The following is a 23,656-nucleotide window of genomic DNA, read 5'->3' as shown; positions in this document are numbered from 1 at the left end:
TCTTCAGTCACTTCAAATCGAGACTTGACACCTATACGTGTTAGCAAAAGGGGTGTGTGTTCATGTTCAGACCATTGCCATAGAGACTGTCAGCCTGCAATGGCTGACAAAGTCAGAAACGCCAAATCTTTGTTTTAACATTATAAAAAACCCATATTTTAATATCGTCTCCAAACATGCTGTACCTGCATTTTCTCAAAAAGATTACTTTTGTTCTTTCCTGCACCAAAATCCATATTTTCTGATGTGATTTTCAATCTCGACTCAAGTATAAAGCATCGACATCATTATTTACTGAGAACTGCAGCTCAATATTGCAGCAGGGTGGCATACCTCTATCTAACCACCACATCATAAAAATGGTATTATGTTTGCACTGCGCACTAAATACTGACTGCATGGTCAGATGCAAGCATTATGCTTGTCTCTTTCTTCTGAAACAGAAACAAAAAACCTAAAAAGAAAACAAGCGAATTACGTAAAACAGGTTGAGATGTTAAATACTTGACGATGATTACTAAAAGATCTGTAGGCTTGAGTATCTGATTAAACAGAGAGGGAAAAATGACCCTTTGAACTTATAACCTACTGGGGGTGGTTTCTACTGCAATAACACCCCGTTTAAACCCTATGGCTACAGTACATCTGCGGTTCACTGGCTATAATTACAGCTTTAATACTGTAACTGTAGCAAACAAGTCCCATGGTGTATTAGACTAAACACACGAGGCATTTTGTCCTCTTGACTACAGCCTGTTTAATGGCATTTCAGGCTCCAGCACATAAGTCTGCTCTTGGCCACGCACTCCCAAGCAGTTAAAGTTGGCCTGAACTGGTTCCAGAGGAACACCGATCCAGGCCAACTGGGCATTGGACAATTACTTGAGAATATCATTTAGGGTTGAAACTGATATTTATCTAGTGATTGAAATCAGTTGGGAACTCAGTTACTGTTGTGTCAGCATTATGTCTTTCCTGGAGCCTTCGGCATTGTTGGTTTGGCTTCTTCCTACACTGGGCATTTACAGCTGGGCTGACGTGGCAGCTGAAGAAGCAGCACACTGAGTGTATTTGTTTGTGTTTTTTATTATACTTCACTCTTTATCCTGGCCTCTCTCCTGAAAAAAACACAAACACAACCCACATCAGGAGAACTGAACTCACTCTGACTATCCCTTCCCCTCCTTTTCAGAAGTCTGCTCATGCTCCCCCCTTGCTCTGCATTGCAGGCAGGACTCCAGCCCAGAGCCAGGGACTCATTTTGAGCCTCTTTTGTTGGACATGTTGCAATGCACAACCTCATCTCTATAGCTGCCCAAAAAGAAATTGGTGTCTACTTAGGCTAAGTGACCTGCTGAAATTCTTTAAATGTGATATTTCCTTCTGCCTTGATCTGCTGTTCTGGCTTTATCTCTGCTGTCAAGGACTGGCTAGCAGAGCTCCTGCTGCTGTGTCTCATGATTCACATATATAGAGCCCTCTAATCCTCCCTTTATTGACAGGTTTCATCTGTCCAGCCCTGCCCAGAAGATCAACTTTGAATAGCTTGAGTCTTCCTTAAATTCTGCACTAAAATGAGTCATTAGCAGTCATACCCTTGTCCTGACCCTCAGAGTAGGAGTCAGGTTTTTTCTCCAAGTAGGATTTCACTTTTGTTTTCCTTCAGTAAATTACCATTTTTCCAGTTTTCTGACTGTATCACTTGGTCACTGAAACCTCATAGTCTCATCAATGCTCCTGCCTCCCGCAGTTGGGTATTTCTCTTACTGACTTTTTATCTTTCTTTTTTGCCTCTTCTTTCAAGCCCATTATTCAATATTTTCTCCTACATACATAGTTTATCTAAAAGCAGAGTGACTGAATACAAAGAAGACCTGACATTTTGTCTGTGATGTGAAAACTGGCACCAGACCTTAAAGCAAGGCCATTCATTTGCTGCCCCACCATTCATCCTAGAACTTCCGTACACCCATAAGCTGTTCTTTCTGCAGCTCTTTTTTTGTAAATATCCTCTCCCATCACCATGAAACACCTGCATCCCCATTCCCCCTTCTTCAGCTGGAAAGCCCAAGGACATTATTCTATTCCTTCAGGTACTGCAGAGGCTTGAAGGGGCCATGCTGTTTAATTGCCTCTGTTTTAAGTATGACGTCCGAATTTCTGACCACAAGGAAAAAATAGTGACTATAAGGCAAGTATATTCTTAGGGCAACTGTTTGGAAAAAACCCCACTTGTTTTTCTTGTTGTGTTTTTGTTTGTTTGTTCTGAAACAAACAAACAAACAGTAGATTTTATAAATATGCAATAATAGATTACACCATAACTAGGGTCTAGTGGGAGCTGTTTCCACTAGCTGCAGGTTGAGTGCAAATCAGACACTTATGATCTCATACCACTACTACCAACCAAAGCAGTCATGGTCATTTCCTTAAAATATTGGAATACTGGAATACTCAGCGCTCAGTTTGGTCAAGGAAAGGAGACTGCACATGAATATTTAAACCAACTATATCGTCCCAATAATGTAAGTTAGAACTGTAAAAATAATATGTTACCTCTAATAATAATACTAATACTTTACAGGGTTGTAAGTACCTTTCAACCCAGGTTATCAAAACACTTTATAAAGGCAGTTAAGTAAATATCACTATATCTCTTCTACTCTGAGGTGACAATGACTTTGTGTCAGTTATAACTGAAGAACAATCCAATGCTTATCCATTATTCAGCTTCCCAAAATAATCTGCAATTCTCTAAGCACCTCTAACAGGAAAACGAAGTTATAAATGGGGCAACATTCACCCAATAGTGAATTTAACAGCGTATTCTCCTAGCTGGAAGAGTTACCACCTCACTGCACTCATGCTGCATATAATGACAACTTGTATCTACACAGCATCTTTCACCCTGGATGACGGCAAAGTGCTGGACAAACTCTGCAGTAGCAGCTGAGGGCTGCATGTGGCAGCACAACGCAGCCACCTCTGGGAAGGAATGCAGATAGCATACTGAGGCAGAAAATGAAAGAAAAACCCTACACAAATATTAACTGTTTTAAAGGAAATATGAAAAAGAGCATAAATTCCCCACAGTGTAGAAATATAGCAGAGCTCTTTTTGGTAGGCAACACGAAAGTTACAGTGAGACAATCATGTGAAGAACTCTGTGGGGTTTCCTAAATAAGCACAAAAGCAAGGGCCCCAGCAGGTGGCCAAGTTTGATATTCAAATCATTAACATTTTACATGTGGAGTTTTCATTAGGACAAGGTTACCACATGATGGACAATCTGTATATATTTGCAGATGTGGCATGCAGGGAAGTCAAACCTGGGCAAGGAGCATAATTCACAGCAATCTCTCTGCCCAAGAATAGCTGAAGGCAATGTCCAATCAAAGTACTGTCAGTGCAGCACTCGGCGAATAAATGAGTTGCTTTGACAGGAAATTCCAACGGCAATTTTAATTCTGATCAGGCTTCAGGAAGTGGAAAGAATAAAAACACATCAATTATAGTGACAGGAAGTTTTAAATCACATGGCAAGCAGCTGCTGCCAAAGGACACGTCTGCCAGCTTTGTTAAGACGTATGGTATTTTGGTGCAACCAAAATTTTACACCAAAGTTTTACAGGCTGACATCAGTCTCTAATTGTATGTTATCCCACTACAAGGGTAAAGAAAATGACACAGTGCAGACAGCACACCGTCATTACAACAAATCAGAGAGACCGTGTCTTTTTTTAAAATCCTGACCCAAAATGAGCATATTTATAACAACTCTGGAACACACCGCCAACTAATGATATGAAGCACATTCACATCTACCTCAATAAAGCTAGAAATCCCAGTGGCAAGGCAAAGAGACCATCCTTTCCTCCTTTCCTGAGTTAGCCTCAGGCTGCAGAACGATTAGCACTTCAATCATTTTACATGCACTGCCTTTTTTCATTAATCCATGCTGTAAATGGTGACCACTGCAACGAATCAATGCACTGGGAGCAAGCCTGAAGAGATGTTTGATACAAGTTCTTATCGTGTGCAGGCTCAGAGTCTATCAAACAGCTTCCTTCAGTTATAGGGCTGAGTGCTTTTCTATGTTCCCTGTGCAGTACCATATCTAAAACAAACAAATTCTAGGCTAGATTTCTTATCACAGAATCACAGAACAGTGAGGGTTGGAAGGGCCCTCTGGAGATCATTTAGTCCAACTACACTGCCAAGGCAGGAACACCTAGAACATGTTACACAGGAATGCATCCAGATAGAACCTAATTAAACTGGTCTGGAATGGGAGGGTTGGGCTGGGGTGGGCAGGGGGCAGAGGTGTCAGCTACATTACTGTTTTGCCTCTTTGCCATTATGGATAAAATGGCTATTACTTCAGAGAAAATAATTCAAATGGATGCAAATTGTTGTGGCCTCACTTTCAGGTACACTGGAGCTGTCTAGTACAGCACTAGGACTGAAGAAGGACATGAAAGCTAATATAAATGTAATTTATAGCCTGACACAATGCTCTAAAGCAGTCCAGCTCTACAGGGGATTTAGAACCCTAGAATAATATCTTAGAATATCTAGAATAATGGTGATTTTGTAATTGGCTTCAGCAAGTACTTCTGTGCTAGAGTCTAAGAAGGGAATTGTTGTCGCTGGATACACTCCACACACCTACAGAAGGTGAGTAGGATGTGGCAAGTGCCATTCAATGCAAAGTGACCAAAGAAGTGGGTTGACCTGCCAAACATTGATTAAGTCATATCCTACATTGATAACTGATTTATATCCTTCATAACTGAATTACATCCTCTGGTTTACAGCTTCCTGGCCTGAATAACTCTTGCTGTCCCTTCACTGAAATGACCAAGAGGGTCAAAGGGCCCAGCGCTGAAGACTCTGTTTTTCAGGGTGGGCAAATACTCAACAGAAAAAAGTGTTCTCAGGAAAGGAAGTGTTCATGAGTTTGGTTAATCACACGGTAGCATAGTACTTTCTACAGCACTTTCTAAACTGCAGAAAGAAATACTCAGTCAAAAGTGACTGAAATTTTTATGCAGATTTAGCAAAGGTCACCAAAAAGTGTGTCATTTTGACAATACTGGCAAGCTTTGTATAAAGTTTCGCTTTTCGAAGAGAATATTTTTCAATAAAAAGACTACTGAAGGAAAGATTTAAACTAACTCTACATAAAATTTTTCATTATGTCTTTGGAGACAGTGTGAATATTGGATTCCAAAACAAAGAAAAAAAACCTGTCAAGATAAGACATGATACATCTTTTTATTTCATTTTAACTTCTACTTAAATAGTAAATGAAGCTAAAACATAAAAGTGCTCATAGTTTCCTGAATAATTATCTACATTCAGATCTCTCCTCAGGAGAGATTCTGTGGGCTTTGATCCAGGGATTTTCAAGCATTTAAGGGAGATACAGGAGCCAAATCTCCTATTTCTTCTGAAGAAAATACAGTGCAATTTCCTTACACTTTTAAGGACGTTCTACATATGGACAATCTGGCCTGAAGCCAGAGATAAAGAAAAATACAGGCAGAATTATAAATGTCCATTGTTTCTGTATGTCTGTTTCTATTATTTTTTATCTTTATAATATTTTCTTTATATTTTGATAGAATCAGCATTTCCAATCCAAGAACACTTACAGGATATCTACAGTGTATCTTACTAATTGTCCATATTTTTCATGAACATTACCCTATTTCCTCCTAAAATGACATGTCAGTCCATGTATACACAGATACATATCTTTCCCAATGATCATTTAATATTTCAACTGCAAATAATAAAATAATGCACCAAAAATCACTTGACTCTCACCACATGCTGCTGCCCTGCACAATATATATGGCAATGACAGTACACTTAGAAGACTGTGAGAAACTCATCTTTAAAGAGAAGGACTGAGTCCTAAGACAATTTTAGAGTTAGCAAAGAAAAGTAAATGGACATTTCAGGATGAGAGGAAAGAGCCTCAAGTTGTTCCAGGGGACATTTACATTAGATATTATCAGAAATTTCTTCACACAAATGGTTGTAAAGCATTGGAACAGGCTGCCCAAGGAATGTGGTGGAGCCACTATCCCTGGAAGTGTTCAAAAAATATGTGGATGGGGCACTGAGAACATGGTTTAATGGTGAACATGGTGGAGGTGCTGGGTTGACAGTTATTATTGAGGATCTTAGAGATCTTTTCCAACCTTAAAACTTCCATGACTCTATGATTTGTATATACAGAGAGGCATGTACAGTACATCTTAATGGCCATGCTGTCTCTAAGTCACTCTGTACTTCAGTAAGTCCCTAAAATGGACAAAAGAGTAAGAAGCACAGATTTCCTGTTTCTATTCCCCAGTATTGTCCTGCCAACAGTTATGAATGTATGTGCATAGATTTGCTTCTAAAATCCAGCAACGGCCCAAACCATCCAGAATTTTCCCCACTTAGGTCACCTAGAAGTGTGCCTTGAAGGACAAGTGTCCTATGGCACATCCTTGGATGTGTACCTTGGCTACCTTGACTACCTGTCACAACGTTCGTAGCAGCACCCTTTTACACAATTGCCTTTGTTCTGCATGAGGGCTGTGGTAGGCAGTGTTGCACTTTACCCTTCAGCTGAACTGAGGAAGCTCCCCTTTTTCAAACTAAGATCATTCCTCAGTCCTCTGTGTTTCTGTGGCATTCCTGTGCCAATAAAACCTGCTATAAATCATACCCTTGTGCACCTTCCTCCTTTGTTAGTTAGCCACTTTGTACAAAATATCTACAAACCATGGAAATGAATCTTTGGTTTCAATCATTTTACTTCTTTTCCTGCTGGATTTCTTCTCTCTCTGTTTTTAACAGCAAGACTAAAACTAGCACCTGGACTCCTACACTTTCTTATGGCCCTGCCTTTCTGCTTCAAAGGACCTACTGGTTCACTGTCAAGACTGTCGGTGTTCACAGGTTGATGAAATACTCGCAGTGCGTCATGGGCATACACAGTTGAAACTCAACCCTTGTAGTCCCAACTTAGTCCCTCTCAGGTTTCATCTACTTTGTTCCCAACACTGCTTGCCAAAAGCAGCTCCAGGAACAAAGGGTACTAGTTAACCATAATGTTGTTTTAGAGCTGGAGACCAGAGGAATATAGACCAATGCCTCAAAGCTCGACCACTTGACAACATTAACCAAAGGCAAAGAGCAGCACTGATTTACCAGGAGGTGAGTTACAGAACCTTTGATGTCCTGACTAATACTGAAATGCATATCCCAATGTTGCATGGCTACATCATTACATTATTAGGGGTGTATGATCTTTCCTTCATGTAGCTCTGCCTACCTCCAGAGAAACTTCCCACTCCACAATGCATAGGGTGGCAGTTCTGAGACTCCCACCTTCGAGCTCATGCTAAATTATGGTTGCTCTGGTTTACACTGTGCAGAATCTAGTCGACCAGCTGACAACAGATCCCCAAAGACAGAACATGACACTCAGCTGCTGTTACAGTTAGTTCAAGAGCTGCCCGTGTTAACTAACAGAAGCCCTACCTTCTCTGAAGAGTGCACTGCAGCTAATCAGACTAAGTTTGTTTCTCATTTACTGTAATGAGCAAAACTTTAGTGGAGACTGCAATCAGAGCATCTAGAATCAGGAGAAATGTAACAAGATGACCCATTAGTTTGTGGTCAGATTTCTTTCCATGCAGGACGGTCAGCTCCTCACATCCTTTCCTTCTGCTACTTCCACAAGCATCCTGGTAATTTCTGAGGAAAATACAAATATGCCTTTGTGGGTTTCAGGACTTCTCCCACTTCTTTTAATTATTTATTCATTTACTTCCTTTTCATTATTTCTTCATTCTTTACAATCTATTATTCATCCACCTTCTTGTTCATGCCTACCACCAAGAGTTATTCTTTAGTTCTTGATGTTCCTGCACCACTTCAGCTCTTTGTCATTCAACCAACTGCCAAATGTCATATTTTTCAATATTTTCTCCAAAGACTTCTTCTGATTTAGCCTATGACTGGTCCTCTCTGGTATCACCGTGTTTCTTCATCAGTTCAGGATTACTATTACTGTTATTACTATTGGTTAAACCTTGAAAAACTGTGTTAAAGATCACAAGTGTACTCAACAACTGAAATCCCTCCTCCCAAGAAAACAGTCTCATCTACAGATAACCACCTATTACTGATTTTCCAGCTGATACACTGATACTCCTGGAAAGCCTCTTCTCTTAGTCACCTCTTAATGAGACCATATAAAAGGCTCTCCCCACCTCAGAGATGATATAAAAGGTCAATCATATAAAAGCATGATGCTGGCACAGGTTGATTTTGTAACCAGTTTCTATCCAATTCCTCACAACTATTAGAACAAGAGAAATTATTTATGAAAATGTCTTTCAACATTCATCTTAGTTTTCCAGTCTCTGCAAAACCACTGAAAGTTTGTAGCCTCCTTTACAGAGACTTCTCCAGGGATCACGGTACTCCCTGTAGAGATGTGAGTTGTTCCCAAGTCCTATTACTTTGGTCCAAGACATCTTGCTTCATTTTTCCCTTCCCTGAGGAACTTGTTCAAGATTCTTGCACAACTGAGATCTCAGCATCCAAAGAACCACAAAAATACAATTCTGTATTTCAGTTTGGCCACACCCAGACTCAAAAGTTTGAAAAGCAAGTGCTTAAAACAAATGAAGAGCTTATCTCTTTTAGCAAGACCTTGTTTACTGACAGAAGAAATACTGACTAAACACAACTTGCAGGAAAAAAAGACAGGTCACTGCCCTTTTTAGATACCCTGCGTGAAAGACCCAAAAGCATAAGAGACCCAGAGGACTACAGTTCCACTAACTTGAACCAGCCATGAGAATGACCCAGCTTGTTGCAGTGTCTCAGCATGTCTCGTAAAATGCACTGAAACATTTGCTAACAGGACTATCTGCATGTTATTGTTCATTTTTATTACAGCAGCACTAGGAGTGCCCATCAAAATCAGGACCTTGTGCCTGGTACAGATGTCAGTGTGTTAACCAAAGAAGAACCTATTATTCAACTTTCTGCTCCCAATATAAGCAATCAAATAACAAGACCCTTTCATGTCAATGTGCCATTTATACAGACAAATGCTCTGCAGCATGGGTCATGTAAACTACCCACAAGGACTGTTTCTGGGGGGAAAAAGACAGATTCTTAAACTTGTTTTAAGATTCATATCTATGCATTCATGTCTGTGCATTTAAACATATACATAATTCACTTAAGTTTAAGAGACCTGCTTTTAAATACTTCACCACTGTGTCATACCATGGAAACTACCTCAGGGCTACTAGGAAGGGGGTTCAAACATCCCTCATATAAAACACATCATTATGCATTAGAGGAAACTTCATTCAACAGAGAAGAATGGCATACCAGCTGGAGGTGAACACTATAAACCACATAAAGTTTTAATTAAATTCATTAAAAATTCTTTGTCTCTCACTGTGTTTGGAGGCAGATAGAACCCTTTAACAATGGCCAGCACACAATCAGGTTTGTCAAAACTAATAATAACACAAAAGCATTTGCTTACCCTGGGACATTTTGAAAAAGTTTGAGTAACTGTATTATTTTTAATATGGGACATTTATAAATCATTGCAAGATGTGGCTGGTCTTGGAGCAGAGTTGCCTTTTCTATTGTTCATTGGATTGATAAAAGGTGTTAATAATAAAATGCACATTTTTACCAGTCAAAGAAGTGAATAGAGGAAAGAAGCGTATTTTCCCCTTAATATATGTATATGTGATATATATATATTTAGTACGACCTGTCACAATAGAACAAGGGATAATGGCTTTAAACTACAAGAGGGTAGATTTAGACTAGATAAAAGGAAGTTTTTTTACAATGAGGGTGGTCGAACACTGGAACAGGTTTCCCAGAGATGTGGTAGATGCCCCATCCCTGGAAATGTGCAAGGTTAGGTCCTTAGAACCTAAGCACCCTGATCTAGTTGAAGATGTCCCTGCTTATTACTGGGAGATTGGGTTAGATGACTTTCAAAGGTCCCTTCCAACCCAAACTATTCTATGATTCTATGATATATAAACCAATTTTTCATGATGAGTATTTCTTTACAGCATGTCTTTTATATTCCATACTGATAAGTATGAAAAACAAATACATTTCCTGCCCTCCAGAGCTTACAGTCCATCAGCAAAACAGAATACAGCATATGAATGTTACAGCACCAGATCCCCTCCTGTAAACATACACATACCTGACGTCAAACAATCAAGTATGTCAGGGGAGTAATCATGAGCACAGAGCATGTATAAATATTTGCAGGAGTAAGCCTACTAACCCGGGCAAAAGAGGATAGCTATGTTGTTGCCTAGCTCTTATGTAAATGACTTTGTTTTTCAAAGCTGGAAAGCCTTGCAAAATACTTTTGTGTTTAATGAAATCCAAATAAAATAACTCGACAATGTACTGAAGGGCTTCACATGATGAGTCAGTGACAATGTCAGCTATTTAGACTCATGGCAAGCACTTAATTTTGGTCCCAGTCCAGGTCCCATTTTAGTCAGTGGGAGTCCTTTCCCTGATTGCAACATGAACCTTTGTTACTAAATTATCTCAAGCTGATGAACAGTGAAACAGAAAAGGTACTTTTACTAACCATTCCAAACCCAGATTTATTAAGGATAATCATAAACTAATACTGATTAATTCAGTAATTAGATCTGAATACATACTCCCTGCATAGCTAAAACATATGGGTTGGGTATTCATTTTTCATATTTCAGCAAGACACTCCAAAACAAAAAATATCACACGTCAAATAAACAGTCCCACAACCTATGTGATATAGTTGAAAATGGGGAAAGATCAGAAAAAAGTGTGTATTCCTCATCCTAAAACTCAGCAAACAAAGTTGTGATTTTGTCCACTTCATAGTCTATACTTTTTAGATTTAAATATGCATCCGCTTGATACTCAGTACTCCTCGGGGCAAGGACTTCGATGGGCTTTACTATAAGGCATATGTCTTGACCAAATATGACAGAATTATGCATTTGAGGAACTATACAATACAAAAACTAGATTGATGGATCAAGATAAATGTTAGCACATACAGTGTAGTATTGAGTCCATACAATAAAGTACTCTGACTAGTATGAAAACACTAATTGAAGAAATAAAAGAGCAAAGTAATTTTTCTATTTTTCTCTATCCTATTGCCTATCAGCTGTGAAAGTGCTGTCCTCAATTATATAGGTTTCAGAGGAAAATATTATCCCTGCTTTTTACTTTGCTTTCACACACGCACAAGAAGCAACTTCAAAGGAGAATAGTTAAAAGATGAAGGAGCTGAAGAAAAGAAATAGCAATAACAGTAGTCCCAGAACTGTTGCAGGGGTGACAGAAAAACACTGTATAATGCACTTGCCCACAGTCCCATCACAAAATGGTGTGAATTATCTAACCTCAACCATCTAAAAATGAAGGTTATAATTTGAATGTATTGGCTAAGTCCTGTAGGCAATGGAGAAAGGCACAAATGGAAGGTAATTTTTCCAGTGTTATGATAAACATAGTAGATAGGGTAAATTGTCTTCTGGAAGGGTCTGTCTCATTTTTTTGACCATAGAAAATCTACACAAATAGGCTAGGCCCCTCAAGGTAAGCTATTGCATGTGATTACACTGAACTACTGAGTATCTCAACAAGGTTGCAACCAGTTAGCTCGGGTACCAGCATCAGTCATGCTGCCAGATCAGGTGGCTCTCTGACAGCTGAAAATCCTAGTAAATTTGGCTGCTGTGATTTCACCTAGTTCATGTTTAAACTTTTAGTGGTCTCTGCTGCAGGTAAATGAAGAGATATACCCATGTCTCTGTGGTGACTGTAACTCAGTTTGTGATCTGCTCTGAACTGCATATACAGACTGCAAAGATACGACTCCTGACACTCACGCCATTGCTCTGACCCCAAGCCTATCACCCCAGGTGGTGAGATCCTCTAGTGGTCAGCTATAAGTATTTATCTGCAAGTATCTGTAAGTCTACTGATATAATATAGGCAGGTATTATATTACCTAAATATTTTATCTCTAGCTGTACCTATAGGTAAATTCTTAAATAACTAAATAAATACATCTACAAGTTTTAACACATTTCAGTCCATAGACTAAGAAACACAAAAGGAGAAAAGGGAGAAAACTAACTGCTCCAAGAGATTGTGGGGTTTTAACATGGGAGCTGAGATGACTTAATCCATATCATATGGCACAGGCATCATGGACCATTCTCTGGGATCACCACCTAAAGACGCAGCCTGTGTAGCTGACCTGAAAAAATGAAGCTCCAACCTCTGGCCTAGGCAAGCATCTACCACTTCTCAGAATACTCAGCAATGGATCTCCTCCAAGGTAAGATATCTATTACCAGATTTTTTATCACCAGAAAACACAAGAGGGACTCAAATTAACCAATAACTTCAAAACATTGTATCAGATCCATAGATGCCAAGGTAAAAACAGAATGGCTGCTCTAGATATCCAGAAACAAATCAGTCCTATGTCATGATGATAATGAACATTCAGCTAGACTACCAAACGCTGTTGCTCTGGTTCCTGATCCAACAAATAGCTTATCCCAGATCACCCAACACTTTACTGGTCAACGTATTTGTTTATTAGGCAAGGCAAAGACTTGATCCCAGACATGTCATACGAAAAACTTTTGAATTTTGGCTAATAAGCTACCAGTTTTTCTAAATACATCTATAGGCTTAAGTGGCAAGGTTTTGGTAGTGGGGGGAGGGGTTGCAAGGATGGCTTCAATGAAAAGTGATCAGGAGCTGCCCTGTACTAGAGACAGACAGTTCCATACCACATCCACCACAGGACACAGCTGAGCCCGTCTCCCATGTGTCTGATGCCTCTGGGAAAATATATTTAAGAAAGGCCAAAACACCACATGACAGAGAGAACAGTGATGAAAATAAGTGGGAGAAGCAGCCCTTTGAGCACTAAGGTGAGAGAAGAAGGGAAGAAATGAGGTGTTCCAGAGGTGAGAGCAAGCAAATACTCTCCTACAGCCCATGCCAGAGCAGATATCCACATGGTAGCCCATAGAGAACCCCACACTGGTGCATGTGGATATTTCCTGAAGGAACGTGGTGGTTCATGTTGAGTCCCTACTGGAGCAGGTTTGTCCTGGAGGACTGCAGCCTGGGGAGAAAACTCACACTGAAGTAGGGGAAAAGTGTGAGTAGGCAAGAAAGGTAGAGAGGAGCTGCTGTGGATTGCTCACAAGTCCCCAGACCCATCCCTCTGAGTCACTTGCAGCGGAGGGGAGATGGAGGAGCTTGGAAAAATGAGAGGGGAAAAGTGTTTCAATTTTGTCTTTGTTTCTCACCGTTCAAATCTATTTTAACTGGCAATAAACTAAATTAATTTTCCCCAAGCTGAATCTGTTTTGTCCGTAATGGTAACTGATAAGTGATGCCCTATCATTATTTCAGCCCACGAGCTTTATCGTCCTATTTTCTCCCTTATCCTGCTCAGTAACGGGGAGTAAGAGGGTAGATGGATGGGCAACCAAAGTCAACCCACCATAATGTGTACGTTCCCCAGTTTTCTTTTGTTACGATAACAGGTCAAAGCAATTTTGATATTCCACTCTGGGACCTTTGTTCGAGCCGTGTTCTCAACCTGCCCATTATCTGCGGTGCAAAATCAGCACAGAGAATTCTTCATGCACTCACAGACAAAATCTTCAGTGCTCTTTGTGATTCATAGCAGATGAGTGGCTGTTTTGAGCTGTTTGCTGTTTTGTTGCTGAGTAACCAGTGCCTAGGAGAGGGAGGGTGAACATCTCAGTGTAGATGACAAGAAAGAATATATGAAACAACCATGAATAGGGGTTAAATTTTCAAAAATCCTCTAGCTCTGCAGTTGGGGCAAGACCTTCAGAGAAGTTCCGCTCCAAACCAAGTAGTGAGATCTGAAAGAGTCCTCAAAACTCAGCAGCTGCTACTGGGATCAGTGAGGCTATTCATAAGTGCAGGGATCTGCTTTTGCCAATCACAGAGGAGTTGAACCCATCTTGAGCTCGGATGTAGCAAACTTTACATGACAGTTGGGGTGAGGGGAAAAAAAAAAGAGTAACCATAGCAACAACATGCAATTATAGACTTAAAATAAGTGTGAAGCTTTGTGGCTCAAGAGCAATGCATTTTAGAAAAATAATGATTATGCTTTCACTTCCTGTGTGCCTTAAGTAGGGCATTAACTTGCAAGAAGAGCGAGCACTGGTTTGGAGGTTTTTGGCTAGGACATGTATCTGAATTAATTGTGGTTCAGAGTGAATTTATGCTAAGTTTATTTAAAATACGATAGATGGGCAAGCGACAGCCAGGGTCTGGTTGAAAAGCAACATTATTTGTGGAGACAGTCTATTGTATTGCACCAAAAGAGAATTCCATCTTCTATTAATAGTGCCCAGTGGGAATTCATGCTGGGACTTTTACTTCACTGACATATCCATTTCATTAAGTTTCTTCATCCAGATCCTTTCTTCAATTTTCATAGTAATTCTTAGTGTGTGTGAGTGAGCAAAAGGATTCTCTGGAAAGGATCCAGCTACTGCTGATCTTGAGGAGGGATTCTGAAGCACTAAAGATGATATCTAAAGTTTGTCACTATAATAAATACAGCATGGTTTTAAATTACCTGGGAGCATCTCTTAGGAGGGAGAAGAGGGGCTCAGGTTGCCACTGGAGGGCTCTGCCCAGGTGCTTGGGTCAGAATGTGAGGGTATACTTGTGGAACAAAGACCCAGCTTGTGGTGCATCCTCATTCATCTTCATCTTGGGCAATAACATGGGGCGTGGCAAACCCTCTTCACTCTACCCAGGCTAGCCACTCGGTTCCCTCTCCAGTTAGTCTGAGGGCAAGCAGCTGACACTCCTCTCTCCAAGGCAGGTGGCCTCTCCTATGGAAATAAGCCAATTAAAGGAGACTATAGAGAGGCACAATTGGCCAGCTTCTTAAGCTGTGGCTCAGCTACAGAATTAAGACGGAGAAGTGATGAACAGGAGAGTTTTCAGCTGCATAATTTTTGACCCAGTACATTAGTAGTGTGGGGTAAAACAGAGGAGGGGATTTTGATCTGTGAATCTTTTTCCTTTCTTTGAGTTGCAACTGCTGAGGATCAAATTGAGAAGTGTGAAGTAACAGGGCAGTTTTCTGTACTTCTTTTTAACACTACAAATGAAGAGCTTTCCACGTTATGGTCTGTGTCCATTTCAGCCCTGATTTTGTACCCACTTAGAGGATTAGAAAGATTAAGTGCTAATTAGACCACTGTGGATTAATAACTGCTACTTCTGCAATGCACATTTTTCTTAATCTTGCCTTTAATTCTACTGGAGATTGGCCCACGTTACAAAGCCAGAATTTGCCAAAGGTTACCAGACACGTAATAGAAGGGGCTGGGTATTAGTTTTGTTGTATATACTGAATAGGCATCACCCATTAAGCTAAAGAAGGAATTACAGAGTTGCTTTGTTTCTGAAGAAAATAAAAAGCCATGTCTTCATTGTTCTGTTGGAAGCACCTGTGGGATTTTTTTGAAAATGTTTTTCATTTTGAATATATTTTACATTTTCAGGTCTGTAACTTCTAATTTGAGTATTGCAAATATGAACACACACTGTTAATTCATTTTTTTTCAAACACTACTGACATTATATGTAAAGTGATAACTAGGAACATGTGAAAACAGCAAATAGAGAAAAATTGGCCACTGTCTTTTTACTGACTGTTGACTGGGGAAATCACAGTGCTGTTCATTAGTGGGACAGTTTCCTTGTTCTCATATTAAAACTCAGTTGCAACATACTGATAATCATGTATTTGCATATAACTTTAGAACTGTTTGGTTGCTTGAGGGGAACATTTAATAAATCAGCTCAACACAGCAGTTGTTCACGTGTAAAACATGGCCAGGATCTTTTCCAGAGAAGACTCAGAGGAAGGTTTTAATTTCCAGCCAACAAAGAATTCAATTTGCATACAGGTGTTACAGGGCTTCTCTCTGAATTCATGGATCACTGCTAGTTTCAGATGTCAGGACACAAAGATGGGTCAAAGGCACTATGAGATGACTTGCAGCTAGTTAGCGGAGTCTGAGGTCAAGGCTGCTAACATCAGCTCTCTTGTTTTCCACCAAGTGACGCCAGATGTACCAGGATCTCATTCAATTACATTATTTCCCGCTGCCACTAAAGGAGCAGGTTGGTTTCTGCACAAGGAGACCGACTACAACACTTTTTGGTTTATTCTAGCACAGAGTAGCCTCCCAGCTCTTGGGTGGAAGACGAGATCCACTTGCTTAAAAGCATAAAGCAAGGATCATCCGTTAGGATCAAGCAGGGGCAATGAGGGGTGGTAAAGCATTGTCCTTCTCCATGATGTCTGCAGAGGCTTTGAAGCAGTATTGCTTCCATGCACAGAATGACAGTTGCACAACAGTCCCCTCCAAGGCAGCCACAGCCCAAAAACCAGTCCCTCATTTCACTGAGAAGGTAGTTAAGCTTTCTGGTTTGTTCCTCATCTTCTGGAGCCTGACTGGTTTAGAGAAGGCATAGGTGCAACTGTGACAAGTCTGCTGTTCTCACTCCAGTCTTGTAAAGAATTACTACATATGTTTTCTGGGCTTGCTTTTAACGCAGAGGTACTTCATGCAAAAGAAACCAGAGTCTGCTGAAGGCCAGGGTCACTTTGGAGCAGGAAGCTCCTAAGTGTCTGCACCTGATTTTCAGAAGACCTTCCCAAGATTTTGTTAAAATCGTGGAGGAGTTGCAAAGAGCCAAATGTCTAATGAAATTATCAGGGTCAAAGTCTAAGATCTCTAAAGAGTTTTCCTTCCTTAGACCTCCTACTGTGTGTGGCCAGAGGCAATCTTCTCTCTGTTAAATCAGTTCTTAGTAGATAATACTCTGAGAATTACTGGTGCTTAATAAATTGTCAGATCTATCTGTTCAAAACAGTTCAGAGGGCCCTCTGCGGAAGACAATCTGAAAAACATCTTGAATATAGGAAAAGCCCTCCTCCAGAAGTCTTTAGAGAGGACCTGGGAGAAGAAACAGGGAATAGAGACAAATACTGCAGCAATGATTGCTGAAAAATATACTGTCAGGCCACCTTTTAGGAATGGAGTGGGACTGTCTTACAGAAATCCTATTTTAGCCCATGCCCATGACATATTTTATGAGATTAGACATTTGATGTCCCCTTCTGCACTCAGACACCAAAATGTGCACAACCAAGGATTATAGCCTCTTCATTCTTCCTCCAAGGAGAAACTCTTGTGAGTTTCAAACAAACACATTTTTCTGCACAACAAAACTCACAGAAACACATTTCTAAAGCCAAGTCTCATCCTAATTCTGTATCACAGAACATTTTCATGAGCCAGTTGGTGGCATAAAGAAAGCCTTTAGTGGCTTACACCCAGTGTTTGTAGCTGCTAGGAGTGGAACACAGACCCACCATACCTGGTGGCTGCCTGTTGTGGCTGTCCTGGAGAATATTCATTTTATCTAACTGTACTTTACTAACTGTACTTCAAAAAGGGATTGGCAAGAACAAGGGATTGCAACTGATTTCACTAGTGCATTACTGCACTTGGTTTTTGTCATGATACCTATACCTGATTTTCAAGGCTTTATTTTAAAAAGAAAAAACTCATTCCTAAATAATATATTTTTTCCCCAACTTTTATGTAGTGCCTTGGTCTCTTCTCACACTTCTTTCATCAGCACGTCATTTATGCAGCTTCTCAGTCACACAGCTAAAGCATCTTCTTTTAAGTATAATTCTTGCCTTAGACAAAAGATGTGGCAAGTTTTTCCGCAGGTCACACTAGCATCCCTGCATCCTTCCCCGACAGCATCCCTGAGTCACTTCATCGTTTCACCACCAGAGGGCGCTGCCCGAATGCCTTTGAAATATTTTTAGTCCAAATTTAAATAAATAAATAAATAAATAAATAAATAAATAAATAAATAAATAAATGAAATTTTAAAACTCCACCTTTGAAATCTTGTTAGTTAGAAGAGGTGATGCAGTTGTGACAGGAATAAAAGGGAATTATTTACATACTCTTGTACAGTGCAATGCCCCAAATCTTTGCTCCGCTTTATTCTAGTCTCATCCAATCTTGTACAGTCTGGTACAACAGTACAAATTAAGCTTTGTTGATTTAATCAAAGAAGTCTTGAATTAGGGTGTTTATGCCAGCTATTGAAATCCACAGTATGACTCTGATGGACTGCAGCTTGAGAAAAAAAGGCAAACTAGATTTCTATAGCTAACTAAAACCAGCTATTGATACAAGATACTGCCTAGGATAGAGCACAATATTTCTCAAAAATTAGTATCTGTTAGTACTAATGCTAAGGCTCTGTCTCTTTAAAAACAGAACTTCTGCTTTTACACTGATTCATCTTTAGGCTGTCTTCTCTTTTTAATAGTAATTTCTGTCCCAGTTCTGGTCTGTTTTCCAACACCTCTTAGTTTACAACAGGTCTCTTTTTCTCCCCACAATAATGTCCAATGCCTTTCCATCAAACATGTTCATGTTTCTCAACACAAACATTGCATGCATGTAAATGCACAAATGTGCCTCTGTATTTCCCACTAAATGAGAGGTTCAAAGCTATTCTAGGGTCCACACTTGTCCTCTTCAGATTGGAGCTGAGCTTAAGATTCTCTGGAAGGGAAAAGCCAAAGTAAGCTCTTTAGCTTAAACCCCAGCTTCTGATCCATGAGCTCTAGCCAGATTGGGCATGGGAAAACTCAAGCATCACTGGTTCTGGGACTGGCTTTTCTTAAGCACAGCACACATTCACAAAGCTGAGTTAGAAGACACAAAAGGATTGGTGCAGAACTTGATGTGCTAGAACTCTGATGCACAGATCCCCACACTGACTAAACCTGGAAGTCTCAGACCCTAACCATGAAAGTATAAATAGCTTTATCTATGGATTTTATAACGGAGATGATAAAATTCCAGAGGCCTGACTTGCTTGCACAGCATTGGGGCTTGTCAGTCCGAGTCACAGATCATCCAATTACTAAAACTCGAAGTAAGACACAGCTCTCACACGACGTCTGTGCATGACTCTTTTACTCACATGCATTTTACTCAGTAATGAGAAACCTGAATTAATATGCCCACATGAAGTGCTCTATTTTCAAGCTAGTTAGTGAAGAACTAGTCAATGTGATCAGTGGCATCTAGAGAGTTCTGATTCACCCTACACCAGGCATTTAGATTTGGTCTCATCCACACACGCCTAAACTCATGTCTTGGTCAGATGAGCCTGACTGTGAGCAGAATTCCCCTCTCCTTTCTCAGTGCCTTAAAACTTTCAGGAACCTTAGTTCTGAGAATTACCCTGTCAGAGACAATGCAGAACTTAACCCAGCCTCTGCAGCTCCACCTCCATTTTGCCACTTCATTCCAGTCTACTTCCAGATGGAGGAGAGAGCTTATTTTTCCTCTTTCAGAATATCTTCAGTGTTGGAATATGTCAGATAAACAGATGGATCACAGGTCTCAGTTCTGTTCCTTGCCAGAACTGGACTACACTTGTGATGCAGAATGAAGTTATCCTGCTCAGGAGATGAGTATGGCATATCATTTGTTTTCCCCACATGAACAAACATCTGTTGAAGATGATAAACAGATGAAGTACCTAGGACCTCCATTGTTCTAGAAAGTCAGATCTTCTTCTCTTATACACAGGGCCTACTTTTTCAGAAATGCATTTCTGATTAGCCTGTTTGCAGTGACAGTCTGGCAAGCCAGACTGTGAGAATATCTCATTTTATTGATGAAGGAGTTTCTACCTCACAGAAGAGAAACAACAACACTCCTGACACTAGCCAGCAAGCGAGAGATCTCACAGACCTTCACCTTCTTGCTGCCTCCCAGTTTCTGAGGGGAGCCAGATCAGAGGATTACCTCCCTTCTCTGTGCAGGGACAGCGTGATGTTTTCCTCACTGAGATTTTACCTCCTGGCCCATTAAAGAGCAGAATAGTAAGATGGAGCTGAGGCAGGCATCTAGTAGAGCTTGAATGTGCAGACTGCTTTCCTATCTGAAAAGCTGATTAGCAGGTAGACATACAGATCTCCTTCCACTGCTGTATGGCAGTGAGGGATTCATCCTGGGCAGAGGCCAGGCCATGGCTTTTCTGTTGCTGCTTTCTTCTAGGGGTGCCTTCAGCAAACAGCAGGTCTGCAGTGCTTTGAAGGGTCCAACAATCGAAGGTTACATGGGACTGCCACTCTGGGGTGATGTGAGAGTCTCTGCACAGTGAAGGAACATGTCCCAGAGACCTCTCAGAAAACATTTAGCATAGTCTAGGTCCTAATCAACTCCAGAATGGAAAAAGTAGCACAAGCCTACAAACACCTAAACTCAAGTTCAGTTATAGAAGAAGGAGGGGGTAAGTAAAGAGCACGTTTTTTCTCAGGCTGCAGAGCCAAGATCTGTGTTTTTTTGAAGTCATCCTGCAAGGAAGAAAAGAAAAGGCTGAAGCTTACTGTGACCTAAATAAAGCAAAAGAATTAGGTACTTGTGATCAAAGAGTTGAATGATGCATATACACATCTCTCTAAATAATAGAGTCGTTGGGAGAAATGACATGTCATTATTCCTCTGAAATAAAGCAAATTACCTGTTCTGAAAAGAGGAGTTAATCTGTTTTTATACAGTGAAGAATAATGCCACATTATTTCTTCTAAAATTAGCAGCTGACAACCTGAGACTTCAGTGCATATAGCATCTGGCTTTCTGGTACCACATGCACTTACCAGAGTACACCCTCCCTTTACCAGTTTTATAAGGTTTGGTGGGCAATAGACATTACCACAAAGGCCTAAATCCACTGAGCTCCGGAACAGCAGTAGGCTTAAAGTATCTCCGAGTTTCTTTCTTTCTCTCTAGAAAAACAATATGCAGAAAACCTGATAATGACATTTCAAAAAAGCTGAAGAACTTTGAATGGACTCTCAAAATCCTCTTTCACCCATCTTTCCAACCAGCTGTACCCTTCATTAGTTTTCTTGCAAACAAGAAACAAGCACATGACAATCTCGTCCTAAAGTTCTGCATTTTGACATTTCCAGTATTCAAGGCAGGTAGCAAAAGAGTGAATTCTGAAAGCTGAAGTCTGACTCATCTAAGTAAATAAGAAATTCCTTGTTTTCTGCTCTCAAACTCTAAGGCTTTAAATGCTGACTAACTGAGCCCATAACCATAGTAATGGCCTAGCAATTTACCTTGAAAAGATAATGGCTATATTTTATCACATGAATGCATAGAAACAGTGTAGAGACTCCTCAAAACTGCTCTCCCAAGGAATTCACCTCTGTTCATGTTTAGAGTAACAGTATGAAGGGCTCAACATTTCTAAAGAGGCTTGGGAGATTGAAAGCATGAGAATTCATTTCCATCAGACCCAGGAGACAAAAATTACAGTGCTTATTTACCCCCTTGAGAGTTTCCAATTAAATACCCTTTCAAGGGAATAACCAAACTTTCCTGATTCTCTTTTACTGATGCACAGCCATACTCACATCCAAGCTATGTGCAGAAAATTCCCTTGTAGCAGATTTGAAAGGAAGTATGTTAGACTTTCTCTCCATCATGCATCTGAGTGAAGTGATTGGGTAATATTTTCTCTATGTTTAAATATGTAAAACCTTGCTATTGTTAATGCTTTTCCTTGGCTGTGATGACACAGAAATAAAAAAGATAACAAATCCAGACACCAAAACCACATATCCCCATTTGATCTCTTCCATCACAGTTTTGGCCTAAGCAGTTTAAGAAGTCCATGACTTCTTATGTTTACACTTATCTTCCATATATAAGAGGAATAAGTGAGCTTCCTTTGTGCTGGTAGGACCAAAACAAATGACACTGCCCTCTCTGCTTGCTGTCCTGACTGACAGGCTCCACTGCATCACACTGTTGCTTGGGTTTTTTTTCCCTTGAAGGGTAGGAGATTGTCCTCTTGTCTAGCCAAGAAAAGGATTTTTTAATAGTTGAAGAGCTCCTTGTCAAAAGAAAGCAAGAAGATCTTATTGGAAGAAGACGTTTCTTCAAGAGAGGTTGGTCTGTTCAGAAAGGTAGGTCAGGTAATGAGTGCTGGAGTTGGAAGTCTGAGGGAGGCAAACACATCAAAGCCATGTCTTAAATTCCTCATATCCATAGGTTCTTGCGTTGGATAAAGGCCCTGTGTCAGGGTTCAGGAAAGACACCCTTTCCATCTGACCTAATGACAACTCCATGATAATGACCAAGGGTTGAGCAGCAAGGACTCAGGGGCAATCCCCATCTTCTCAAGGCTTCAGCAGCCAGCAGAGAGACAAGGAGAGATGAACCGGATTTAGGCAGAGAGGCTTCTGAAACAGCCTCTCCCTATGAGCAGGAAAAGCTCTCTGGACATTCTGCTCAAGGAGTATCATCCAAGCAACAGGGTTGTCTATGTTTGAAGGACTACTTACATCCACAGATAACCAAGGTAAACTTGTGGTCCAGGAAAGGAGAATCTGAGCATCTGGCTCAGCAGTTTCCATTTCTGGTTCCTAAGGCATACCTGGTAACCCAGTTGCAGAAAAAAAAAGCTGGCTATGTTTATCACTCTATCTTTCCTAATAGTAACTTATATTTAGAGAGATCTACCACCAGCACCATCTTCTGAACCTACTTGAGTATTTTTCTTCTCTGCATGGAGCCTGGTGAAGTTTTACACTATCAGCTGCAGGAAAGCACCCAGTTATTCAACTTTTTTTGATCCTTCATTGTTAACAGCAAAAACTGCAGTCAAGACTGTCATCAGTTTTTCTTCTTCTACCCAACTTTGTAACAGTGTGTAGATCCCAGGCTAAGGCACAATTTTGAATTCAGTTTAAATGGTACCACTGACCTGCAATTAGCATTCTGCAGTACAAAACTGGCAAGTGTGCAGTCTGTGGAACAGATAGATCAGCACTTCCCTACCTACTCCAGGTATTTATTTGAATTATTTATTTGAAAATATGTTCCCATTAAACTGCTATCTAAGCACAACCCATTGTAAGTCAGAAGCAGTTTGGTTCCACCTGCATTTAAAGTCATTATTATAATTATTTTCACCAGAACAGCCATTAATCTCATAAACAATACCTGGCTTGCAGAAAATACACGATAAAGAGTTGTGTTATGATTTACTATTATTTTTGTTACATTCTTTAACTCTCACTCAAATATTAGCGTCCTATGAAAATTTTTTTTTGAAAAAAAACATATCTTACCTTCAGATTGATGTGTGGCAAGAGGTGTCTGCGTCTCCTTGGAGTATGATACCACCTCCCGAGGTAAGAAATCAACCTGGGTAATCTTTGACACCCCTAGTTTGTGCAGTCTGCGTCTAAGGTGGAATACATGACATCAAAAGGTTAGTCATATTAAATGTAAATCAGCAGCAGGAAAAAAAGCGTTTGCTTTTATGAACAGGATAAAAAAATACTTCAGTGCTTGTTAAGATGAAACACAATACAGTATGTAAGAGAAGTACCTAACTGCAATGAAGAAAATTA

General features: G+C 40.2%; 1 protein-coding gene across 4 annotated transcripts in view; it reads right to left on the bottom strand.

The window, feature by feature from the left end:
- DYNC1I1 (dynein cytoplasmic 1 intermediate chain 1) overlaps nt 1-23,656 on the bottom strand; it is a 183,360-nt gene that overhangs the window by 117,092 nt on the left and 42,612 nt on the right. For all 4 annotated transcript variants that reach the window (XM_027910809.1, XM_027910815.1, XM_027910821.1 and 1 more), the window contains exon 6: nt 23,372-23,487. In XM_027910809.1, coding sequence (XP_027766610.1) covers nt 23,372-23,487 — 116 coding nt within the window. The remainder of the gene's footprint in view (nt 1-23,371; nt 23,488-23,656) is intronic.

The sequence above is a fragment of the Empidonax traillii genome, unplaced genomic scaffold (assembly GCF_003031625.1).
Source record: "Empidonax traillii isolate 1590-97213 ecotype Southwest subspecies unplaced genomic scaffold, ASM303162v1 scaffold30:size3273891, whole genome shotgun sequence".
Taxonomy (NCBI): Eukaryota; Metazoa; Chordata; class Aves; order Passeriformes; family Tyrannidae; genus Empidonax; species Empidonax traillii.
Note: the sequence above shows the minus strand (reverse complement) of the source record. Positions and strands in the feature narration are given on the sequence as shown.